The 21,417-nt window shown below is 41.0% G+C and overlaps 1 protein-coding gene across 1 annotated transcript in view; it reads left to right on the top strand.

Annotated features, from left to right (window-relative positions):
- The window catches only part of LOC103055810 (cytochrome P450 2K4-like), a 32,200-nt gene extending 10,783 nt beyond the window's left edge, over positions 1–21,417 (top strand). The window contains exons 5-9 of the mRNA XM_088133802.1: positions 562–735; positions 11,175–11,319; positions 12,174–12,358; positions 12,670–12,811; positions 18,578–21,417. Of these exons, the coding sequence (XP_087989928.1) occupies positions 562–735; positions 11,175–11,319; positions 12,174–12,358; positions 12,670–12,811; positions 18,578–18,765 (834 nt within the window). The 3' untranslated portion in view covers positions 18,766–21,417. The remainder of the gene's footprint in view (positions 1–561; positions 736–11,174; positions 11,320–12,173; positions 12,359–12,669; positions 12,812–18,577) is intronic.

Raw genomic sequence — 21,417 nt, 5'->3', positions numbered from 1 at the left:
ATGTAAGTATGCAAGGCACTTTTTCGTGTTGTGACATCATGAGGCATGCTTCATTCCTCTCCCTTCCTTCTACAGGTAGATGTCCATGTTACTTGCAAATGCACTCATTGTGGGGTTGGCAGCCTTCTATTGCAAATGCCATTTCATTCTCTTATTCTCTCTCTCTCTCTCTCTCTCTCTACTCCACAATTATAAAAGTACTAAATAGTTTCCTTGGCTAGAACTTGCATTTGGTTTCTTAGATTGATCATTCCCATTGCTTGTTTGGGAATCAACAGGAGGTGAGCAGGAGGAGCTCATTCAATAGTATGTTGGAAAATAAGCACTCCCTCTCCCAATAAATCCGTGGAGATTTAGTCCATATGATTTGGTCCTTAATGAAATAGAAATATTGACTATCCATAGCTCCCTCAAACATGTGTTTCTGCTTACTATTGTTGTTTATTTTTTGTAGACTTATGGAACATTATTCTGATAAAAATACTTTGAGTTGTCTGCCTGAGAAGTGCATTCAGAGTATTCAACTCCCTTAATATATGTTTTCTTTCATCATTCTTTCAGCTATATAGTATGTTTCCCATGCTGGGGTTCCTTCTGGGTTCTCGTAAAAAAGTAATGAATAATAGAAAGGAATTCCATGATTTCATACAGACCACCTTCATAGAATACCTCAAAGATCTTGATGAAAATGACCAGAGGAGTTTCATCGATTCATTTCTTGTTCGGCAAAGAGAGGTTTGGATTATTTTATACATGCCTGGAAGTACATGTATAAATTTTTTACATGTTTTTAGAAATATACCTGCTTATAAATTACATGCAATTGCTGAAAATCCTTGCTCTAGAAATGTGTGTTGGGGGGGGGGGGTATGGACCAAATTTCTGCCACTTTCAAATAATTCCCTCTTGATTATTTGTTTCAGAGCCTGCAGCTACTAAAATTACTGTCAGACTTTTTTTTCTGCATTAAAAATACCATCAATATATAGCCTATTCTGTCATGCCTTCAGTAGGCCAATCCATTTATTTTTCTGCATAACCATTTGGTTGTGTATAATCAGGTGTGTCAGGAAGATGGGGGAGAGTGTGGAATGGAACATGGCCTGGATTAAATATTAAAATCTTCAGACTGGGGGAGAGATGGTAGCTGTTGTAGGGGAAGCAGGGTAGTTATTGGTTGGTCTTCCTTCTTTTCTGGCTATAGCCTAACCGAAAAAATCAAACCTAAAGGTCCTGCATTTTCATGGCAGATCAATTGTAGGTAAAACATCAGTTATCTGGGATGTAATCCTGAGTGAAAGCAGTGGCCCGGCATTTATTGTGGAGGTCTGGCAGAGAGAAGTAGAGACTGTTAATGGTATGGCTGAAATCTATAGGAATCCTATCTCACTGACTAGACATTTCATCTGAAAGAATAGTGTGTTCTATTCTGGCACCCCATTTCAAAAGGCTAGTGATATGCTAGAGAGAGTTCAGAGGAAGGCAACAAAGATGATTCAGGGATGTGAGGACTTGCCTTATGAGGATAGGCTGAAGGAACTTGGGATGTTCAATTTGGAGAGAGGAAGATTTAGGGGAGACACTATAGCTGTACTCAGGTACATCAACAGAAGCTACACAGAGGTGGATGAGAACTATTTTTCATAGCTACAGAAACTAGGACTAGAAATTTCAGGTATAGTTGCAGCTATCTAAATATTGTTTAAATGTAAGGAAAAGATGCTAACATCTGTACAATAGTGGAATAATCTGCCTATGCAGCTTGTGAGTTCTCCTTCTCTGGAGGCTTTTAAGAAGAGGCTACTGGCAACCTCTCATGGATGGTTAAATTGATATTCCTGCATGCTGCAAAGGGTTGGAAAAGATGGTGCTTGTGATCCCTTCTGACTCTACAATACTGTGATTCTATGATGACCATCTGCTGATTTTGAATGTTTGCTGCTGCACAAGGCTGGCCAAGACAGTGTAAAAGTACAGTTAGTGTGCCTTCCAACTTGTTAGAAGAAGCAATGTATATATTCCTGAAGAATTGGAATCTAACCCAAGCAGGCTAATGAATGTCATGTTATGGCTTGAACAAAAAAATGGTTTATTATAGGAAACACCTTAAAAATAGCAATGTCTGTTGGAAATATTGTTAAAGCCCGGACTGATCAACAATAATAAATCTTCGTTATGGCCGTTAGGCCAGAAAACACCTCTTACAAGCACATACACCTAAAATTATTGATAAGACCAAAAAGTAGGCCTAAAATACAATAAAATGACATAAGAATAAAATTAATATAATAACAATAATACAAATAACAATGGAGATCACCAAGATTAGCACTAATCTTCAGTCACAGGTGAAATGAGTAGAACAGGGGCACAAAACAGAGGCACAAAATTGGGCAATTTGAAAAGATACATCATAGTCTGGTCAGATAGAAGAAGTGACAGACAAGCATCATGCTCTCTATCAAGGTATCCATTTCTTTAAGATGGGATAGATGAATGTCTTCTTAGATTCCCTGTAAAGAGAGCAAGAAAGGAACACATGGCTTAGGAACTCCCCAGAGCTGTTCCCACATGGAGATATATACTGCTGAAGTGGAATGTTTCTAAAATGCTCCTGCAGGACTGTGGAGGGCAGCCAACCTAGCCAGGGTGAAGGCCTGACATAATTTGAGAGTTAGAATGGAGGAGAGAGAGGATGATGGCACTTGCCTATTTGAGAAAAATCTACGAACTGTGGGGCTAAATACTAGACTTAGACTGGTTCAGAAATTAATATCCTAGATATATTGCCCTGGCTGATCTGTGGAAGAGAAAATATCTACGTTTTCTGTTTCATCTCCTATCTGTCATTAGTTTTCTCAATCTTCATTAATGGCATATGTTCAAAACAAACAGATCTTTTTCTATACAGATACTCAGCAAACAACTGCAGTTCTCATTTCTATTTAGAAATCACTTTCTTGCTCACACCCATCCATTCATGTTAGATGAAAGAATAACTTTTCCCCAGGATCACATTCACAATTTGCCCCAAAATTCATAATGGTTTTTCCATCATCACCATTCACAGGTAGTATAATATGCAGCCTGTCTTCAACCTGTCTTCAAAAAAGTCATTTCTACTTTCATACAGAACTACAAGAATCTAGATAATAACAATTCAGACATTCTGATACACATGTTAACCTATTCATTCATACGAAATCTTACACCTCCACTTTCCTGCATATATCCATCAGCTTCACTTTCACAAGATCAGACTTTCATTGAGATCTCTTACATCTTCCCTTGTGCTATTAGTTTCAATAAATTTCACTTAGTTTCTTTTCATACATTAATTCATGATCCCCATCACTTATGCCTCTTATATTCCAGGTTGCAATATTGTATAAGCTGTTATCATCAACAGATGGGCCCATGAATATTGTCCATCATGGCTTAAGTCAATCAAAGCTTTCACGTAATTATTTTATGAGATAAAGAATAAATTACCTTACCAGCCTTAGTAGTACCCATGCCACAATTGAGGCAAATTTTGGCCTGTATCCCTCAAGTTCAAAATCTCTGCATTTTCTGCTTCATCTCTCTGGTATATATCACTAATCTTGTCAGTTCTGACCAGTATCCCACAAACACAGTCAAAGGTCAGTTTTACTACATGTATCCTCCAAGTATGTTGTGCAAACTAGAATAACTAATCTCATGTCTATCTGGCAAGCCAATATACTGCCCCCCCCCCCCAAATTCACTGTCTTGGAGGAATATGCAGTATAATGACACATTCAGAACGTTTATATTTAGTTTCTATTCTTTTATTGTTGCAAACCACTATCAGTGTTTAAATAAATAGAAAGCTTGGGTGTAAATGTCATGATCATAATAATCACAATCATAATCATAATAACAACAAATTAAAAAATCAGTACAGTAACCCATTCTCCCTACAGTCTTTTTCCAACCCAGCTGTAATTCTATGGTCTAAATCTTTTGGAAATGGTGCCCTTCTTTTCTTTCTTCTTTTATTTGTCTATCATGTATTTTAAACTGATGACAGAGACTGTCTTTTTTTTTTTTTAATTTTTTAACTTTTACAACAAACACAAACAAACAATAACATAAAAGGCATAAAAAAAACCATCTTCCATTTTAAACCGTGTGTCAGCCAGTTACCAATCATTTGTGCCATCCTTTCATAATCTTCACTCATCATTTATATAGAATCTCATGTCATCTATCCAACACATATTTATATATTTATCAATTATCAATTATTATTCATTTGTTACTAGTCTATAACACCAGCTTTCATAATAGGATTTATATCATTTTTATCCATTGATTATATATATATATATATATATATATATATATATATATATAATAATTTATATCAGTTTGTCAAGTTTCTATTATATAATTTGCTGATCTATTACATTACTATATCTTTTCATCCAACCATTGATAAAACAAATCCCATATCATACAGAATTGTTTATCTTCTTGCTCTCTAATTTCAAATGTTAATTTACTCATCTCTGCACATTCCATAATTTTCTTAATGACTTCCTCCTGCATAGGTACTTTTTCATTTTTCCAATTTTTAGCAAATACAATTCTAGCCGCTGTCAGAACATTTACAATCAAATATTTCAGTTCTTTACTATATGTTTCAGGTATAATTTCTAATAGGAATGTCTCTGGTTTAAAGTCTATATGTTGTTTTATCATTTTTTCCAACCATGTGTGGATTTTAATCCAATATCTTTTAGCTTCTGGGCATGTCCACCACATATGGTAGTATGTACCGGGCTTCTGATGACACTTCCAACATTTATCAGACTTGTTCTTGTACATTCTCGCAATCCTTGCTGGAGGTAAATGCCACCTGTAAAACATCTTATACAAGTTTTCTTTATATGCAGTTGACATTGTCATTTTATAGTTTTGAGACCATAATTTTTGCCACTTCTCTAAATCAATTCCGTATCCAAAATTTTTCCCCCATGCAATCATTGTATCTTTAACCTGTTCTTCCTCCATCTTAAATTCTAGTAAATGTCCATAAAGTTTTTTAATCACCTTTTCATCAGTACCCATCAAAATTTTGTCTAAAACAGTCAGCTCATCATAAATACCTTCTGCTTTAAAATCTTTATCGAATCTAGATTGTATTTGCAAATATGAGAACCAGTTCATTTTTATACCTTGTTCTTCCAACGCTTGCATAGTTTTAAGTTCACCCTTTTCATTCAATATCTCAGTATATCTAACTGTTTGTTCCTTTTTATATGTTATTGAATAAGAAAAGGCTTCAATAGTGGATATCCATCGTGGAACTTTTAAATAATATTGTCTTCTTGTCTTCTCCCAGTTTAAAAACAATGCCTCTCGAATATAGTGCCTTCTAAAGTAGCCCTGTGTTTTCGTTCCCTTATACCATAAGAAAGCATGCCAGCCCAACAACAGGTCATGTCCCTCTAAGGTCAATAGTCTATTATTTCTTAAAATTATCCAGTCCTTTACCCACATCAGATTTGTCGCCTGGTAGTATAATTCCCAGTTAGGCAAGGCAAACCCACCTCTTACTCTTGCATCTTGTAGTAATTTAAGCTTTATTCTTGCCTTTTTACCCTGCCAGATGTATTTCAATACAATTTTATTTAAATCATCAAAAAACTCTTTCCCTAAACGAATTGGAATTGTCTGGAATAGATATAACATCCTAGGCAATATATTCATCTTAATAGTGGATATTCTCCCAATCATTGATAATTGTAAATTCTCCCATTTTGTCAGATCTATTGCAATCTGTCGTTTAAGTTTAACATAATTATCCTCCTTCAATGTACTACATCTTGGTGTAATATATATCCCTAGGTATTTAACCCTGTTTGTGACCTGACTTCTTCCAAGACTTCTTCCAATTCTTTCTTTTGCCTTGCTAGCATATTCTTTGTTAATATCTTTGTTTTATCTTTATTTATTTTTAATCCTGCTACTTTTCCATATTCTTCTATCTTTTCAATTAATTTAGGTGCTGTTTCCAATGGGTCCTCTAGTATAAATACTAGGTCATCTGCGAAGGCTTGCAATTTGTACTCTTCCTTTTTGATCTTCATTCCTTTTATTTCTTTCTCTTCTCTTATATTCCTGTTCAACACTTCTAATGTTAAGACAAACAACAAGGGCGATAGTGGACAACCTTGTCTCGTCCCTTTTGTTATGTCTATCTGTTCTGTTAAATCTCCATTTATCATGATTTTTGCAGTCTGCTTATGATATATTGTTTCAATGGCTTGGGTAAATTTTCTACCAAAGCCCGTTTGTTCCAATTGCAGTAGCATAAATCGCCAATTCACGTTGTCAAAGGCTTTTTGTGCGTCTAAGAATATCAAGGCCATTTGCTTTTCAGGGTGTGCCTCATAGTATTCCAATGTGTCCAGAATTACTCTCATGTTGTCTTTAATTTGTCTCTTTGGCAAAAATCCGTTTTGATCAGCATGGATAAAATTATTTAAATATCTTTTAGTCTTTCTGCCAATATTGAAGCAAAAATTTTATAATCTGAATTTAATAAGGATATTGGTCTATAATTTTTAACCTGTTGTGGGTCAGTGTCCTCCTTTGGTATAAGTGTAATGTATGCTTCAGTCCATGTTTGGGGTATCCTCTTCTTTGTCATAACCTCATTCATAACTTCCAATAGTTGAAGGCTCAATATGTCCTGGAAGGTTTTGTAAAATTCCACTGGCAGTCCATCTGGACCCGGGGCTTTCCCGACATTCTGCTTTTTTAGAGCTTCTGTTAATTCCATCATAGTTATATTCCCCTCTAACATTATTTCAATGTCTTTAGGTATCTGAGGCAATTTCGCTTTCTGTAAATATTGTCTTACTTCTTCTTCTTGTACATTCTCTTGATAATACAATTTTCCATAGTAGTCTTGTATAATTTTTTTCTTGTCCTCATTACCAAAGCAGATCTGTCCTTCTTCATTTATTAATTGATTAATCCTTTTTGATTCTCTCTCTTTTCTCAGTTTATAAGCTAGCCATCTACCTGGTTTATTTGCATCTTCAAAGTAATTCTGTTTAGCACTTCTAATTTTTTGTGCCAGTTCCTCCTTTTCCATTAATCCCATTTTATGTTTAATTAGATCCATTTTAGCTTTAATATCTTTTTTGCGGGGATTTCTGTAACTCTTCTTCCAATTTTTTATGATCATCCTCCAGTAGTTTAAAAGTCTTTTTCTGCGTTATGTTTCTTTTCCTTGTATAATCTATTATTAAACCTCTTGTATAAGCCTTCATTGTATCCCAAAGATTCTGTAATGATGTATCCTCTTTTTTATTTTCATTAAAAAAGAAGGTGAGTTCTTTCTCTATTTTTTGTTTGAAATCTTTTTCTTTTAGTATCCTATTATTTAAAGTCCATCTAAATCTCTTCCGTTGTCCTTTCCAGATAACTACCATTGGGTTGTGGTCGGCCCAAGTACTTGTTTGTATTTCAATTTCTCGAATGTTAGCAAATAAGTCCGCTGACATCCATATCATGTCAATTCTAGACCAAGATGTATGTCTGTCTGAATAAAAAGTATATTGTTTATTTGCCGGATTTCTTTCTCTCCATGCATCTTTCAAGTCTATTTCTTCTATCATTCGAAGGAAGGATTTTGGCAATGTCTTCCCAGTTCTCTTTGTCAATTTCTGTGTTTTATAGTCCAATTGATCATTCATTATTCCATTAAAATCTCCCATCATACAGATGTTAACATAGTCCAATTCAGCTATTTTCATATGTAATTTCCTATAAAATTCTTCTTGATTGTCATTGGGAGCATAAATTGCAATTAAAAGAATTTTAACATTATTATCTATTATTTCAACCATCAAGATCCTTCCATCATCATCCGCATAGATTTGTTCTGCTGGCATTGTATCTCTAATATATAGGACCACTCCTCTTTTTTTACATTGTGTCAAGGAAGTAAATAATTTACCCAGTTTTTTTTGCTGCAACAAATATTCGTGTTGTTTTTTGATGTGTACTTCTTGCAGACAAATTATATCAAACTTTAACTTCTCTAATTTATGAAATACTTTCCTTCTTTTAGTAGCCAGATTAAGTCCATTTATATTAATCGTAATCAATTTTCTTTCCTCCATGTTAAACCCTTTATACGAGGGTTTAATTGCTCTAGTAGATCTTACTTCTCGTTGTTCTCTGGGAACACCATCTCCCCCACTTTCTTCTTTTTCTTTTCCAGTTGCTGCTGCACCTTCTTCTTGAAACTCAATTAACGATTCTTCCTTTTGTGTGTCTTCTTCTTTTCCTTTAAAGAATTCTGAATAGAATAGCTCTGCTTTTTGGACTGTATCAACTCTTTGTCTTTGTTCCTGCCAAGTGAACTGAAGACCTTCTGGAATCAACCATCTGTAGTTTACTCCTCTTCTAAGTAGCTCTTTAGTCAGGAATGAATATTGCCTTCTTATGTCTCTTACTTTTCTTGGCACCTGCTTCAGGACTACGATTTCTTTATCTTTGTACTTTAGTGTTTTCTCTCTTGCCACCTGGAGTATCTGTGCCTTAATAGTTTTTTTAGTAAATCTTATGTGTACTTCTCTTGGTAGTTTATTTCTCATTGCATATCTCGTATAGACACGAAAGATTTCATCCATCCCATCTGACATCTTCTCTGTGGTTATCTCCAATGCTTCTGCCAGTATTTCTGTCATTATTTCCGCAAGGTTTTCACCTTTTCCTTCCTCTATGTTTTGAAATCTCAAATAGTATTCTGATTTATCAATTTCCCATCCTAGCAAGTCACTCCTGGCTTTTTCGACTTCACTCAGTCGAGTATCAATATCTCCAATTTTCTTATCTCTTTGTATGTCTTCATCTTCAATTTTCTTAAATCTCTCCTCATATTTTGTCATCATCTGTTGTATACTTTCATCTGTCTTTTCAATTCTATGCTCAATATTCTCTGTCCTCTTTCCAATCTTCTGAATTTCTTGCATAATTGCCTGTAATGTCACTTCCTTCTCTTTTTCATATTGTATCATTGTCTGAATTGAACGTTGTCTCCCAGGAGGTGAAGAGGAAGCTACTGACGTTGATGGGATTGGGGCTGTTATTTTCTTGCTCATCTTGATGCTTAAAGCTGCAGAAAAAAGAAAATAGGGAGAGAACAAGGCAAGAACCACAGATACTATTCCACAAAATGAGAATGAAAAACAATAGAAAGGAGATAAAAAAAAAAACCTGGAAATAAAAGGGAATGGAAAAGGAAAAACCTTCAGGCACTTGTCCGCCTTAATCCAATAGTATGCAGTTAAAAAAAATTAAAGGAAGAGGAAAAGAAAGCTAAATTTCTTTTTTTTAAAAAAAAAAAGAAAACCAGCTGAAGAGAAGGTAGAGAGGAAGAAAAAGAAAAGGAGCAAAAAAAAAAAAAAAAGGAAAAAACAAAAAGAAAAAAAACCAAGGCTCTAGCAAGAAGTACGCTACTGCCACTAAATGTCCAAGGCTCTTGTGACTAAATCAGGCTTTCCACCTTAAACATTTTCAGAATCCACTCTCCGCTGTCTTGTTTATAGTTATTCAGGTGGCACCTATATAAACAGTTTGTCATGCACTTCGCTATCTTTTTAAGAGTCCTTGAGTATGACTAAAACAAGTCACAGTAGAAAAAACAATATATATATATATATCCAAGCCTCTAGGTGGCAGTGCTACTTTCTTTCATTAGCTTTTGCTTCGCTTTTCCTCTTTCCCAGCCGGGGAGAGAGGAGAGAAAAAGAATGAGAAAAGAAGAGAAAAAGAAATATGCTTCTTAAAACACTAAAAAAAAATCTTAGTCCTAATGCTTGAAATCAGAAATTATTGAGTATCAAACAGAAAAGCCAGTCCAGTTAAGTTTAAAAATGAAATAAACCACACTCTGCCAGATTCAAGTCCATAAAAAGGGAAAGTTAAATAACTAAAAAATTTTTTCCCAAAGGCTTAATCTCGCCGCTTAGTCCCACTTTTCTTCACTTTTAAAAATTCACTTTGGATTACTTAGGGTGTTCTCTAAGCAAAATTGAATAATAAAGGTCCATCTCACCCGGTTGACACACTTTCTTCTTCCGTTTGGAGCTGTCCCGGCTTTTGCAGTCTCAATGGCTGCCGCTCCGTCGCTGGTTTCAGGGACTTCTCCCAGATCAACCAGAGATTTTGCGATATCCCTGGGATCAACAGGACGTGCCCTATCTAGTCGCCGTCTCTACGTGACGGCTTAGGTCCTTCGGGGCCGTCCAGCATCGGAGATATCAGCTGCGATCTTGGGAGCTCCAGATCGCACACCGTACCGCTGCGACGCCAGCTCCGCCTCCGACAGAGACTGTCTTATCAGGCTCTGTAAGCTTTTCTTTTAGAGAAAAGGGTGAAACAAAATGCAACAAACAAACAAGAAAGGAAGTTAATATATAGCAGGTTAGTGCGCTGTGTCAATATTTTTCTCTGTAGAGCCACCAATATTCCTGACTGAATATAAATGACTGTAAGAATCTGACAAACTCAGTTCCCAATAAAAGTAAATTTCACCGAACCTCAAAATAAGTTCAAAGAAAATCTCTATTGAGAAGTAGTCTACAGTTCTAAGTTATTGCCAAGACTAAAAGCCTGCGCATGCCAAAACCCTTTTTCTTTCCCCCTTCTTCAGCCCCCCTTGTCCTTCCAATCCATCCCTTTCTTGTTGATGATCTCAGCTCTTCTTGGATCTCAGGCTGGTACGACCTTGGTTGTCTCTGAGAACCCAATAACAGTCCACCTGCGCCTAACGGTCCTTTCCCTCTCCCCCTTTTCCATAATGGCAGGAACTAAGCAAGCAAGCTGGTTAACTATTTGATTGATTGCGAGGCTTCTGACAATGACTTTTCTAGACATTCACCCTTTTACAGTATTTCCTTTCCTGTAAATGCAGAAGCACAGAGTCTCTCACTACTTTTTGGACTACAACTTCAATAGTCCTTTATCGTTTTGTAAAAGGTAAATGATGTCCCTGAATCTGGAGGCCACTATATGGTCCACCAATGAAGTGTCCTCTTAGTCTTATGGAATTTAGGTTATATCGGTATACTGAGTTTCCTGGATAGTTCTTTTATTTTTGTTTTTGTTTTTTAAATACACTTCAGGAGAATAAGAAGATGACTAATGGATATTTCCATAATGAAAATCTAAAAGCTGTTGTGGGTAACTTATTTGCTGCTGGTACAGAAACGACTGCAACAACACTGCGCTGGGCCATACTCCTGATGATGAAGTACCCGGAAATTCAGCGTAAGCATGTTTCATTTATTGGATTTCAATCAAAAATATAAAAGTAATTAAAAGAAGATTTTTGTTAGATGTGTTACTTGAACAAGGGGAAAATAGGAGGCAAGAATAAATTGTCCTTCCTCTTTTTATTTTAAGGAACTCATGGATGTGAGAGTATGGAGAGATATAAGATACTTCTGCATTAAGGGTTCACTCATGTACACGCTTCAGCCCTTTCATTTTATGCTATCACCCCCACTGCTATTTCTTAGAGGAACAGCAGATCACACCCTAATAGGAGCCACGACTGAAGACACTTTTCTATTAAGAATAATGTACTCCAACCATGATCAGACCTTGACTCATCTCTATGTGCTCCACCCAACATTTCATTCTTTCTAGGGCTTGAAAATGTAAACTGATAGTCAATCCTTAGTCCATCTCTCCTCTGGATACAAATATTCATAAAAGAAGCAGGGGAAAGCTAACAAAAGATCATAGCTTTGTATTACTAGGTGTGCACCACAAATGTATTTGGCTTTACAGCCTTATCTTCTAACCTTGCAGATGCAGTATCTCTTAATGTACTTAAGCAAGTTAAAACTTCCAAATAAGATCTTATCATGTTTAAGAATTGTCACTAACAATGATATAATCTGTATCTTTATAATATTTTCTTCAGAGATAAATATTGTGCTTCTCCAATATACAACCAAGGTCCTTCACATTTTAGCACCAGTTCTCCAAAACATCCAGAGATCTAAGTTAATGACTACTGTATCCTTCAAAATTTGTAAATTTTACATTAACTCTGACTTAAAACAACATTGAAACAAAGAGTCGTCTTAATACATAATATTGTTTTGCTCCCCCAGGGAAGGTCCAAGAAGAAATTGCAAAAGTGATTGGAGATCTCCAGCCAAGGACAGAACACCGAGCAGAAATGCCTTACACCGATGCAGTAATTCATGAAGTTCAAAGGTTTGCTAATATTATTCCAACCAATTTGCCACATGCAACCACCATGGACATAACTTTCAAAGGCTTCTTCATTCCCAAGGTAATCAGTCTGAAATAACTGAATTTTTCAGGTTCCAATCTTTCAAAGTACAGTACAAACAATTTTCAGTAAGTAACATGCAGTTTTAAGAGTTATTGAGCACTCAGTCTAACTGATAATTATCCATTGCCCTGTTTTTCCCTTAAAGTTTTTTTAAACTTGTTTCTCCATGTCTAGTATTTACCTCTCATTATTTAAAAAATCATACATTTGCAATACTAACTTTAACATTTCTTTGTAATAATTTCTATAGCAATGTACTAGATAGACACACTCTTTTCAATGTAGTTTTTTTCCTTTTCAATGTTTAGGGTATGCAGATTGTTCCATTGCTGTCATCAGTGCTCCATGATGAATCTCAGTGGGAGAAACCTCATGAATTCTATCCTGAGCATTTTCTCGATTCTGAAGGGAAATTTGTGAAAAAAGATGCATTCCTGCCTTTCTCTGCAGGTAAGGTTCTCCGTACATGTGTCCAGGTGTCCAGTAATAGGCAACCATTTACATTTTGGAAAGAAACTTTCACGAGACAATAGAACATTTGAAAAAGTAGTAGTAAAACCATGATTTAATAAATCTCCATTTAACAGAGTTTAGGCATAAGAATGTCTGATGCTGCCACAAGCTTACAATGCTAATGAGGCTGCACTGTTCTGGCATCCAGTTTCTAAAAACAGTCAGGCATTTGAGTATAAAACAGCAGCAGCAGAAAGAAAGTTCTAGAAAGATCTCTATGATAGTTTATGGAAACACGTATGAGCTTCACAGATTAATACCAGTCGTAGTACAGACGTCCAAAGGTATGAAGGACATTATAGCAGTCATATACAGTGGTACCTCGGGATACGAACTTAATTCGTTCCGTGACTCTGGGCATATCCCGAGTTGGTCGTAACCCGACGCAAATTTCCCCATAGGGTTCAATGTAAATCCAGTTAATCCCTTCTGCCCTCCGAATTTGGTCTCACCCCGAAGAAAATTTTCCCATAAGGTTCAATGTAATTACCGTTAATCCGTTCTGGCATCTGCGGACTACGCGTCAGGGGTGGGAAAACGGCCGGGCGCCACGCAGCAGGGCGGGAAAACAGACGGGCGCCGCGTGGCAGGAAAACGGACGGGCGCTGTGTGGCGCGGCAGGAAAACGGCCGCAGACCATGTGTCAGGGGCGGAAAAATGGCCGCAGACCACGTGTCAGGGGCAGAAAAATGGCCGCGGACCACATCTCAGGGCGGAAAAATGGTCATACCCCGAGGTGGAGTTCGCACATCGAGGTAAATTTTTGCAGCCGGAGCTGGTCATAACCCGAAAAGTTCATTAGTAGAGGCGTTCGTATCCCGAGGTACCACTGTACTATAACTTACAGAATGCGTCATTTATGTCATCATTTTTTAAAGTTCTTCAGCCACTCTATAAGTCAATCTAACAAAATGAGGGGCTCAAAATATTAGCTGAGAACATGAAGACACTCTTGATAAATGTTCTAATTCATTTATTGGAAAAAAATTGTATGTGAATATTTATTTATTTATTTATTTTATTGGATTTCTCTGCCGCCCATCTCCCCCACAATAGGGGATTCTGGGCGACTTACAAAAAAGATTAAAACTATAAATACAACTAAAACACATAAAACATCCAAAATTTAAAACAATACTAAAGAAAGAAAGATCCAAGCAGATCGCAAATCAGGCTGCGGAGAGCTGGCCACTACGGGGCTAGCCATCCCCCTGCTTGAAGTATTCCCTCCCCACCCCAGGCCAAGTGGCAGAACCAGGTCTTCAAGGCCCTTCAGAAGGTCAGGAGTGAGGGGGCCAATCGCACCGCCGGGGGCAGAATGTTCCAAAGAGTGGGGGCTACCACAGAGAAGGCCCGCCTTCTGGACCCCGCTAGATGGAATTCTTTTACTGAGGGGGTCCAAAGCATGCCCTCTCTGTGCGATCGGGTGGGATGGGTTGAAGACATAGGGGAGAGGCGGTCCCTTAGGTAACCTGGTCCCATGCCATGTAGGGCTTTAAAGGTGATAACCAACACCTTGAATTGGACCCGGAAGCAAACTGGTACCCAATGCAGCTCACGGAGCAACAGTGTTACATGGGCCCTTCTTGGGGCTCCAAAAATAAGCCGCGCAGCCGCATTCTGGACCAGCTGTAGCTTCCGAATAGTCTTCAAGGGTAGCTCCATGTACAGCACATTGCAGTAGTCTATCTGGGAGATAGCAAGGGCATGAGTGACTGTTCGAAGGGCATCCCGATCCAGGAAGGGGCGTAACTGATGCACAACCCAAAGCTGTGCAAAGGCCCTCCCAGCCACGGCTGCCACCTACTCTTCAAGCAGGAGCCGTGAGTCTAGGAGGACCCCCAGATTACGCACTGGGTCTGTCTGGGGTAGTGCCACCCCATCGAGCACCAAAGATGACAAAGTCCCGGATACAGAGGAGCCATTAACCCACAGCCACTCCGTCTTACCAGGGTTCAGCCAAAGCCTGTTGTTCCCCATCCAGACCCTTACAGCCTCCAGACACCAAGAAAGGGTAGTCACGGCATCACTTACTTCACCTGGGATGGTGATGTATAATTGTGTATCATCAGCATACTGATGATACCTCATCCCATGGTGGCAGATGATCTCACCCAGCGGTTTCATGTAGATGTTGAAAAGGAGTGGAGAGAGAACCGAACCCTGCGCCACCCCACAAAGGAGGGGCTGAGGATGGGACCTCTCGCCCCCTATCAACACCGATTGGGATCGGTCCTGAAGAAAGGAGGTGAACCAGCACAAGACTGTGCCGCCCACCCCCAACTCCCTGAGCCGTCCCAACAGGATACCTTGATTGACAGTATCGAAAGCCGCTGAGAGATCAAGGAGAGCAAGGATGGTCGCACTTCCACCATCCCACTCCTGCCAGAGTTCATCCATAAGTGCGACCAATGCCATTTCTGTCCCATGACCGGGCCTGAAACCTGACTGAAAAGGGTCCAGATAATCCATTTCCTCCAGAACCCTTTGGAGCTGTGAAGCCACCACTTTCTCAACCACCTTCCCCAAAAAGGGGAGGTGGGAGACTGGACGAAAATTGTCCAGTATGGTAGGATCCAGGGAGGGTTTCTTGAGATGGGGGTGCACCAACGCCTCCTTGAAGGCGGCTGGAAACATTCCCTCCTGCAAGGATGTAGTAACCATCACCTGGATCCAACCACATGTCACCTCCCGAGCTGCTTTCACCAGCCAGGAAAGGCATGGGTCAAGATGGCAAGTAGTGCCTTTCACAGTCCCTAGGACCCTGTCCACTTCCTCAGGAACAACAGGATCAAACTTTTCCCAGATAACTGGGTAAGAACGGTCTCCCGGTATCTCCCCAGACCCTGCCCCACGCTCGGAGTCTAACTTGGAATGAATCCAAGCGACTTTGTCCTGAAGATGCTCTGAAAATTCCTCCGCATGGCCCTGCAAAAGAACCCCCACATCCCCCTTGCCAAGGAGGGACCTAGTGATTCTAAACAGGGCCGCCGGGCAGCATTCTGCAGACGCAATAAGGGCAGAGAAGTATAGGTGTTTCGCCACCCTTATTGCCACAATGTAGGCCTTAACAGCGGCTCTAACCTGTGTTCGGTCGGATTCAGTCTTTGTTTTCTTCCAGCAGCACTCTAGACGTCTCTAAACCCTCTTCAGCACCCTCAACTCCTCCGTAAACCACGGGGAGTGTCGGGGCTGATGTGGCAAGAGAGGTCGCACAGGCGCGATCCTGTCCAAGGCCCCAGCTGCCTTCCTATTCCAAGCAGCAGCCAAGGCCTCCACTGGACCATGCAGCAGGTCCATGGGAATATCCCCCAGCAACCTCTGAAACCCTGACGGGTCCATCAGGCGCTGGGGGCAGACCAATCGCATGGGTCCTGCCTCCCTGCGGATGGGGGTGGCATAGGAGAAACTCAGGGTCATCAGGATGTGATCTGACCATGACAGCAGGGAAAGCTGTAAATCTCCCGTCAGATCACTTTGCCATTGCTCCAACAAGAAAACCAAATCTGGCATGTGGCCACTGTCTCGGGTTGGGTCCCGCACCATTTGTGACAGGCCCATGGCTGCCATGGTAGCCATGAACTCCCAAGCCGCATCCGAGGACCGCCCCAGGGATGGCAGGTTGAAGTCCCCCAGAACCATAAGCCTGGGGAACTCCACTGCCAGCCCCGCAATGGCCTCCAGCAGCCCAGGCAGGGAGGCTGCCATGCAGCAGGGAGGCTGGTACAATAGCAGAACTGCCAACTGTTCACGGGAACCCAACCTAATGAACAGTGTCTTACAGCCAGAAACTTGTGGAGCAATGCCCCTGAAGGCCACTAGAGATTCCCGGATCACAATAGCCACCCCTCCTCCCCTGCCCTGCCATCTCGGCTGGTGCCACACCATGAACCCAGCCGGGCACATTTCTGAGAGGGGCACCCCCCCCCTTGGGGCCCAGCCAGGTCTCAGTAATACATGCCAGGTCAGCCCCCTCCTCAGCGATCAAGTCAAATATGAGGGGGGCCTTGTTGTTAACCGACCTGGCATTAAGCAGCAGCAGCCGAAAGCCAGGGCCCCTACGAACCTGCTGACCAGGACCTGGGAATGAGCCAGGAGGGCCGGAACACGCCACCAGTGAGACATACCAGGGGCATCTTCCCCAAAGATGGTTCGCCCTCCAGCTCCCGCCATAACATCCCTTGCCCATCACCACCTCAATGGTGTAGCCCACCGCATAGCCCCTGGGGGTTCTGGGCCCAAATACCTCCCTACCTGGACCTCCCAGGTCCCCAATCCAAGGCAAGGGCCCCTCCTTCCAACCAGTCATCCTCATTCACCAACAAACGCTCACCGGTGAGGGAGGGTCACCCCGGCGCACCAGGTCATGCTCTCGGCGCCACCAGGACCCACCCCCACCGAACCATACACACCCCCACACCCTCTGTCACCCGGCACGACCTCTCTCACTAGTCGGCAGGGTAGACACCTGACTCACTCCCTCACACCTCCTGTCTCCCACCCAGAAGGTGGATCCTAATATCCTCACACGCTCTCCGACTCCCTCCTAGACTCTCACTCCCAGGAGGGAGTCCCAGACTCACACTAGAGGGACCCTGCAGTTCTCCACTGGCCCTGGGGGGGAGCTTAATAGGGGTGGCCAGTTCTTAATCCCCAGTTCACTGGTCTTAGAACCTGGGCTATTGGCATCGTCTGCTATCCGGCTGGTCCCTTGTCCGGCTGCTCCTCTGACACCAAACACTCCTCCTCCACAGCCAGACTACAAGTCCACTGCGGCCTCAGCCCCCACAATCTGCCCAGCGTCCTTGCGCCAAACCACCAAGTCCCTGCCTGAAGTTCCCATATCCCTGGAGTTTGCTGCGTTGCTCCGGGGCTCACTAGGACACAACATGGAGTCCTGGAGTTGATTGAACCTCGCAGCGCTGCTCCAGGGCCCCCTGGGGCTCACCGCACCACCTGAGGGCTTGCTGGGTCTGCTGGGCCTGGGACTCGGTGTGCCATGCCAGGGTCTGTTGCAGTTTGCCATGCCATACTGGGGCTCGCCGGGGCTTCCCAAGCTGTGCTGCGCAGCGCCGTGCTGGAGCTCACCAACACCTGCCACGGCTCGTTGCAACCCTCCCAGAACCACGGCGTTTCAAGGCTTGCCGAAGTTTGCTGCCCACGCCGAGGCCCACAAGGGCTCTCTCCACCACACCAAGATTAGGTGGGCTCCGTGACTCATCGTGCTGCTCTGCTCCAGGGCCTCGGCCTGGAGTAATAGTTGAAAATATAGATGCATATTTGTTTCCCCAAAACTACAAGATCAATCATCCAGCCCATGGATTAGGGGATCATTCTGACAACCAAAAAAGTTTAAAGGAAGATTTAACATACGTCCCCTCTCCCCAAATGATCTGTTAAATAGAGGTATTTCTGTAATTGTACTTATCATCTTTACCTAGAGTGGGATGCTCAGTCAACCTTATTTTCAGGGCATCAGTGCACAAGGGTACTTATGAAGGCTCATCCTTCTTTTAATATTAGCATGATTCCAATACAATCCATTTCTATTTTATTGTTGCATTTTAGCTTGTTTACATATGAGTGTTCTATCATAACTTTCCTTTTTGCTAATCTCTCCATGGCAATATCACATTGGGAAGCTATGTAAAATAGTTTAAACATCAATAAACCCAGCTTTTTTCCATGTATGCTTTCTTCCAGGTCGGAGAGTGTGCGCTGGTGAGAACCTTGCCAAAATGGAGCTCTTCCTCTTCTTTACAAGCCTCCTGCAGAGATTTACCTTCCAGCCACCCCCAGGAACATCTAAAGATGACCTGGACCTAACCCCTGTGGTTGGATTTACAACCCCTCCTATGCCCTACAAGACCTGTGCCATACCACGTTCATAAGACACAAGACGTTGATAACAGCCCTTTTCTCAGCCTTTTTTTTTTTTTTATCTGCACTCAGTCGTTACCGACTCTGCAATGACTGCTTTGGACAAGTCCTTTGCAGTTTTCAAGGCAAGGTGTTTCGGAAGTGGTTTGCCAGTGCCTCCTTCCTAGGGCAGAGCCCAGCTGGAGAGCGCAGGAGGCGGGGTTTCCGTTGCTTTGCGCCCTTTTTTGGCGCGCGCTGTTTTTCACGCTTACCAGCAACTGCTCCCGACTCCTTTTTGCAAGGCGCCGCCAGCATTTTTCCTCCCACCAGAGTGAGAGTACCCATTTATCTACTCACCTGAGTTTTCGAACTGTTGGGTTGACAGGAACTGGGGAGGAAACAGGAGCTCACCCTGTTTCTCAGCCTTGGACAATGCAATTCTATATGGTCTTGGCTTAATAGGTCATCTGAAACTGAACTGTAATGATTTGCATGCACATAAAATCTAGATTCTGAGAGTGAAAATGTAGGGAAATCATGACATGCTAAGTACTTTGTACTCTTTATTACTGATTTTTTTTTCTTTTGGCACCATTTGTTTCCTTTTATCTTTTACTATTTTTTCTCCCCTTCAGTTTTCTGTTTCTTTTGTTTTTAGTTATTTTAATTCATTTTTAAGCTATACAGATTTTTCTAAAATAGTTCCACATACATATAAATGTATTTGTTCATTACAAGTTATCAGTGTTGTTGTTTTAACAACAACAGTAACAATAACAATAGAAAAAGTCTAGTTTATAGACTGCTTAACCTCCATGTTTCCACCTGTATTGTCTCCTCATCAAGCATATTTTGGCGTAGTCTTTAAGTGGAATTGGGCCATGCTTTCTCTTAAAACATAAAGGATTTATATCTTCAAATGAAAGACTAAATTAAAAATTAGACTTGCACCCTTATAATACTGACTGCAGAAAGAATAATTAACCAAATTGTACCAATCTCTTGTATTCATACTGCAGATGCCTTTGGGTTACTAAAATACTGGGGCAAGAAACAGCTCTTTATATCCAAAAAAGAACCAGAGTCAAAAAGTTTGGCTTGGACAAAGTAGCAAATGTGTCTGCTGTATAGATTTGAATCTTGTTCTGATTTTTATGATAAGGAAAGCTTCTAAAATATTAAAGCAGTTCAGTCTGCTCACTCCTTTAACCCATTCTCTGATGTGTTTCAGCAGCAGTATCACTGTATCTGAGAAATACATCATGTCAGAACCTGCATCAACCAACCATTGTTAATTTACAAAACATAGCAGTCAATGGGAGTTTGCTTGATTTGCTTCTGCCAATTGTGACTGGGGAGGGGGGGTAGTAGTTAAGGTTTGTAATAGGAGTAGTCACAGGAGATGGTGAGGAGCTTAACCTTATATGGGCAATGAGGCCGGGTCAAATTGCAGGCAAGGCCAGTGGGGGGCTGCTGGCCAGGAAGGAGCTATGTATCCATGGGAGGAAGGGAAGAGGTCACCACCAGGTGAAGAGGAATTGAGGCACCAAGGCAATTAGGGGTAGGGGGATAAATAGAGGGAAATTCTTCTAGGCTTTAGTTTTAGCAATGTTTTGTTCAAAGCTACATGTACCACAAAATAAAGAAGCATTTTCTGAACCAGGCCTGGTTGCATGAGAATTCTTCGGGACTGGGGCGTGGACATTGTGGACTTGACACATATGTGCCAGAAAATTGTATTTTATGTGATTTATGTATACAGTGGTATATCTTATTATCAGGATATCAGATAAACAAAAATCATGCAATGACATTTTTGAGATTTTTCTTGAAATCTCAAGAAAAAAAAGCAATACCAATGGGAAGCAACAAGCTTTAATATTACTGGGAATTTATTTCACAAAAAGTAAAAAGGATTTATTTAGGGGCAATTATTCCTAGATCTGGAGAAACAGAATGCCAGATATTTCAAGATGGAAAAAGCTGTCATGATGAACATCTTACCAAGGCTCAAGTTTTTGTTCCAAAGGTTCCCAATAAGAATAGGAGAAAAGACACTAAATCACTGGCAGAGATGAGCAACTGATTTTATACAGTCTAATAAAAGTCCTAGGAGGTAAAGTTCAAAATTTTGCAAGACACAAAACAGCAGGGTGGATGGGTGGCCCCAAATGCTAAGGTGCTGTCAAGTCCACGATGTCAAACTCTCAGTTCTGAAGCATTCTCACACAACCAGGGTTGGGTCAGATAAATACTTCTTTATTAAGAGGTACATGTAGCTTGTAAACAGAACATTGCTAAAACTAACGCCTTGGGTAAACCTCCCTCTATTTATCCCCCCTCCCCTTATTGCCTGGCGTCGTGACTCCTCTTTACCTGTTGTTGACCTCTCTCCTTCCTCCCAGAGCTTCTTCCTGGTTCTTTGGGCCCCAGCTGCCTGGCCGGCAATCAAGCCAGTCTAAATTGCCCATATATGGTTAAGCTGCTTCCCAACTCCCCTTACAACCATTAACAGCCACCACCCCCCTCCTTATTTACAAGTGGCAAAAACAAATCAATGCAACTCCCAACGAATGCAATACAATGGAAAACAACAACAGTTGGGTGATGCAGGTTCTGACAGGTGCATTATGAGGCTAGTTGTTTAACTGGAATAAGAGATTGATTAGAACACCTGATGGCTG

The sequence above is a fragment of the Python bivittatus genome, unplaced genomic scaffold, assembly GCF_059951505.1.
Source record: "Python bivittatus isolate LINGU-HERP-01145 unplaced genomic scaffold, Pbiv_v1 ctg000020_np1212, whole genome shotgun sequence".
NCBI classification, from domain to species: domain Eukaryota; kingdom Metazoa; phylum Chordata; class Lepidosauria; order Squamata; family Pythonidae; genus Python; species Python bivittatus.
The sequence above is the reverse complement of the archived record's forward strand: the minus strand, read 5'-3'. Positions and strand labels throughout refer to the sequence as shown.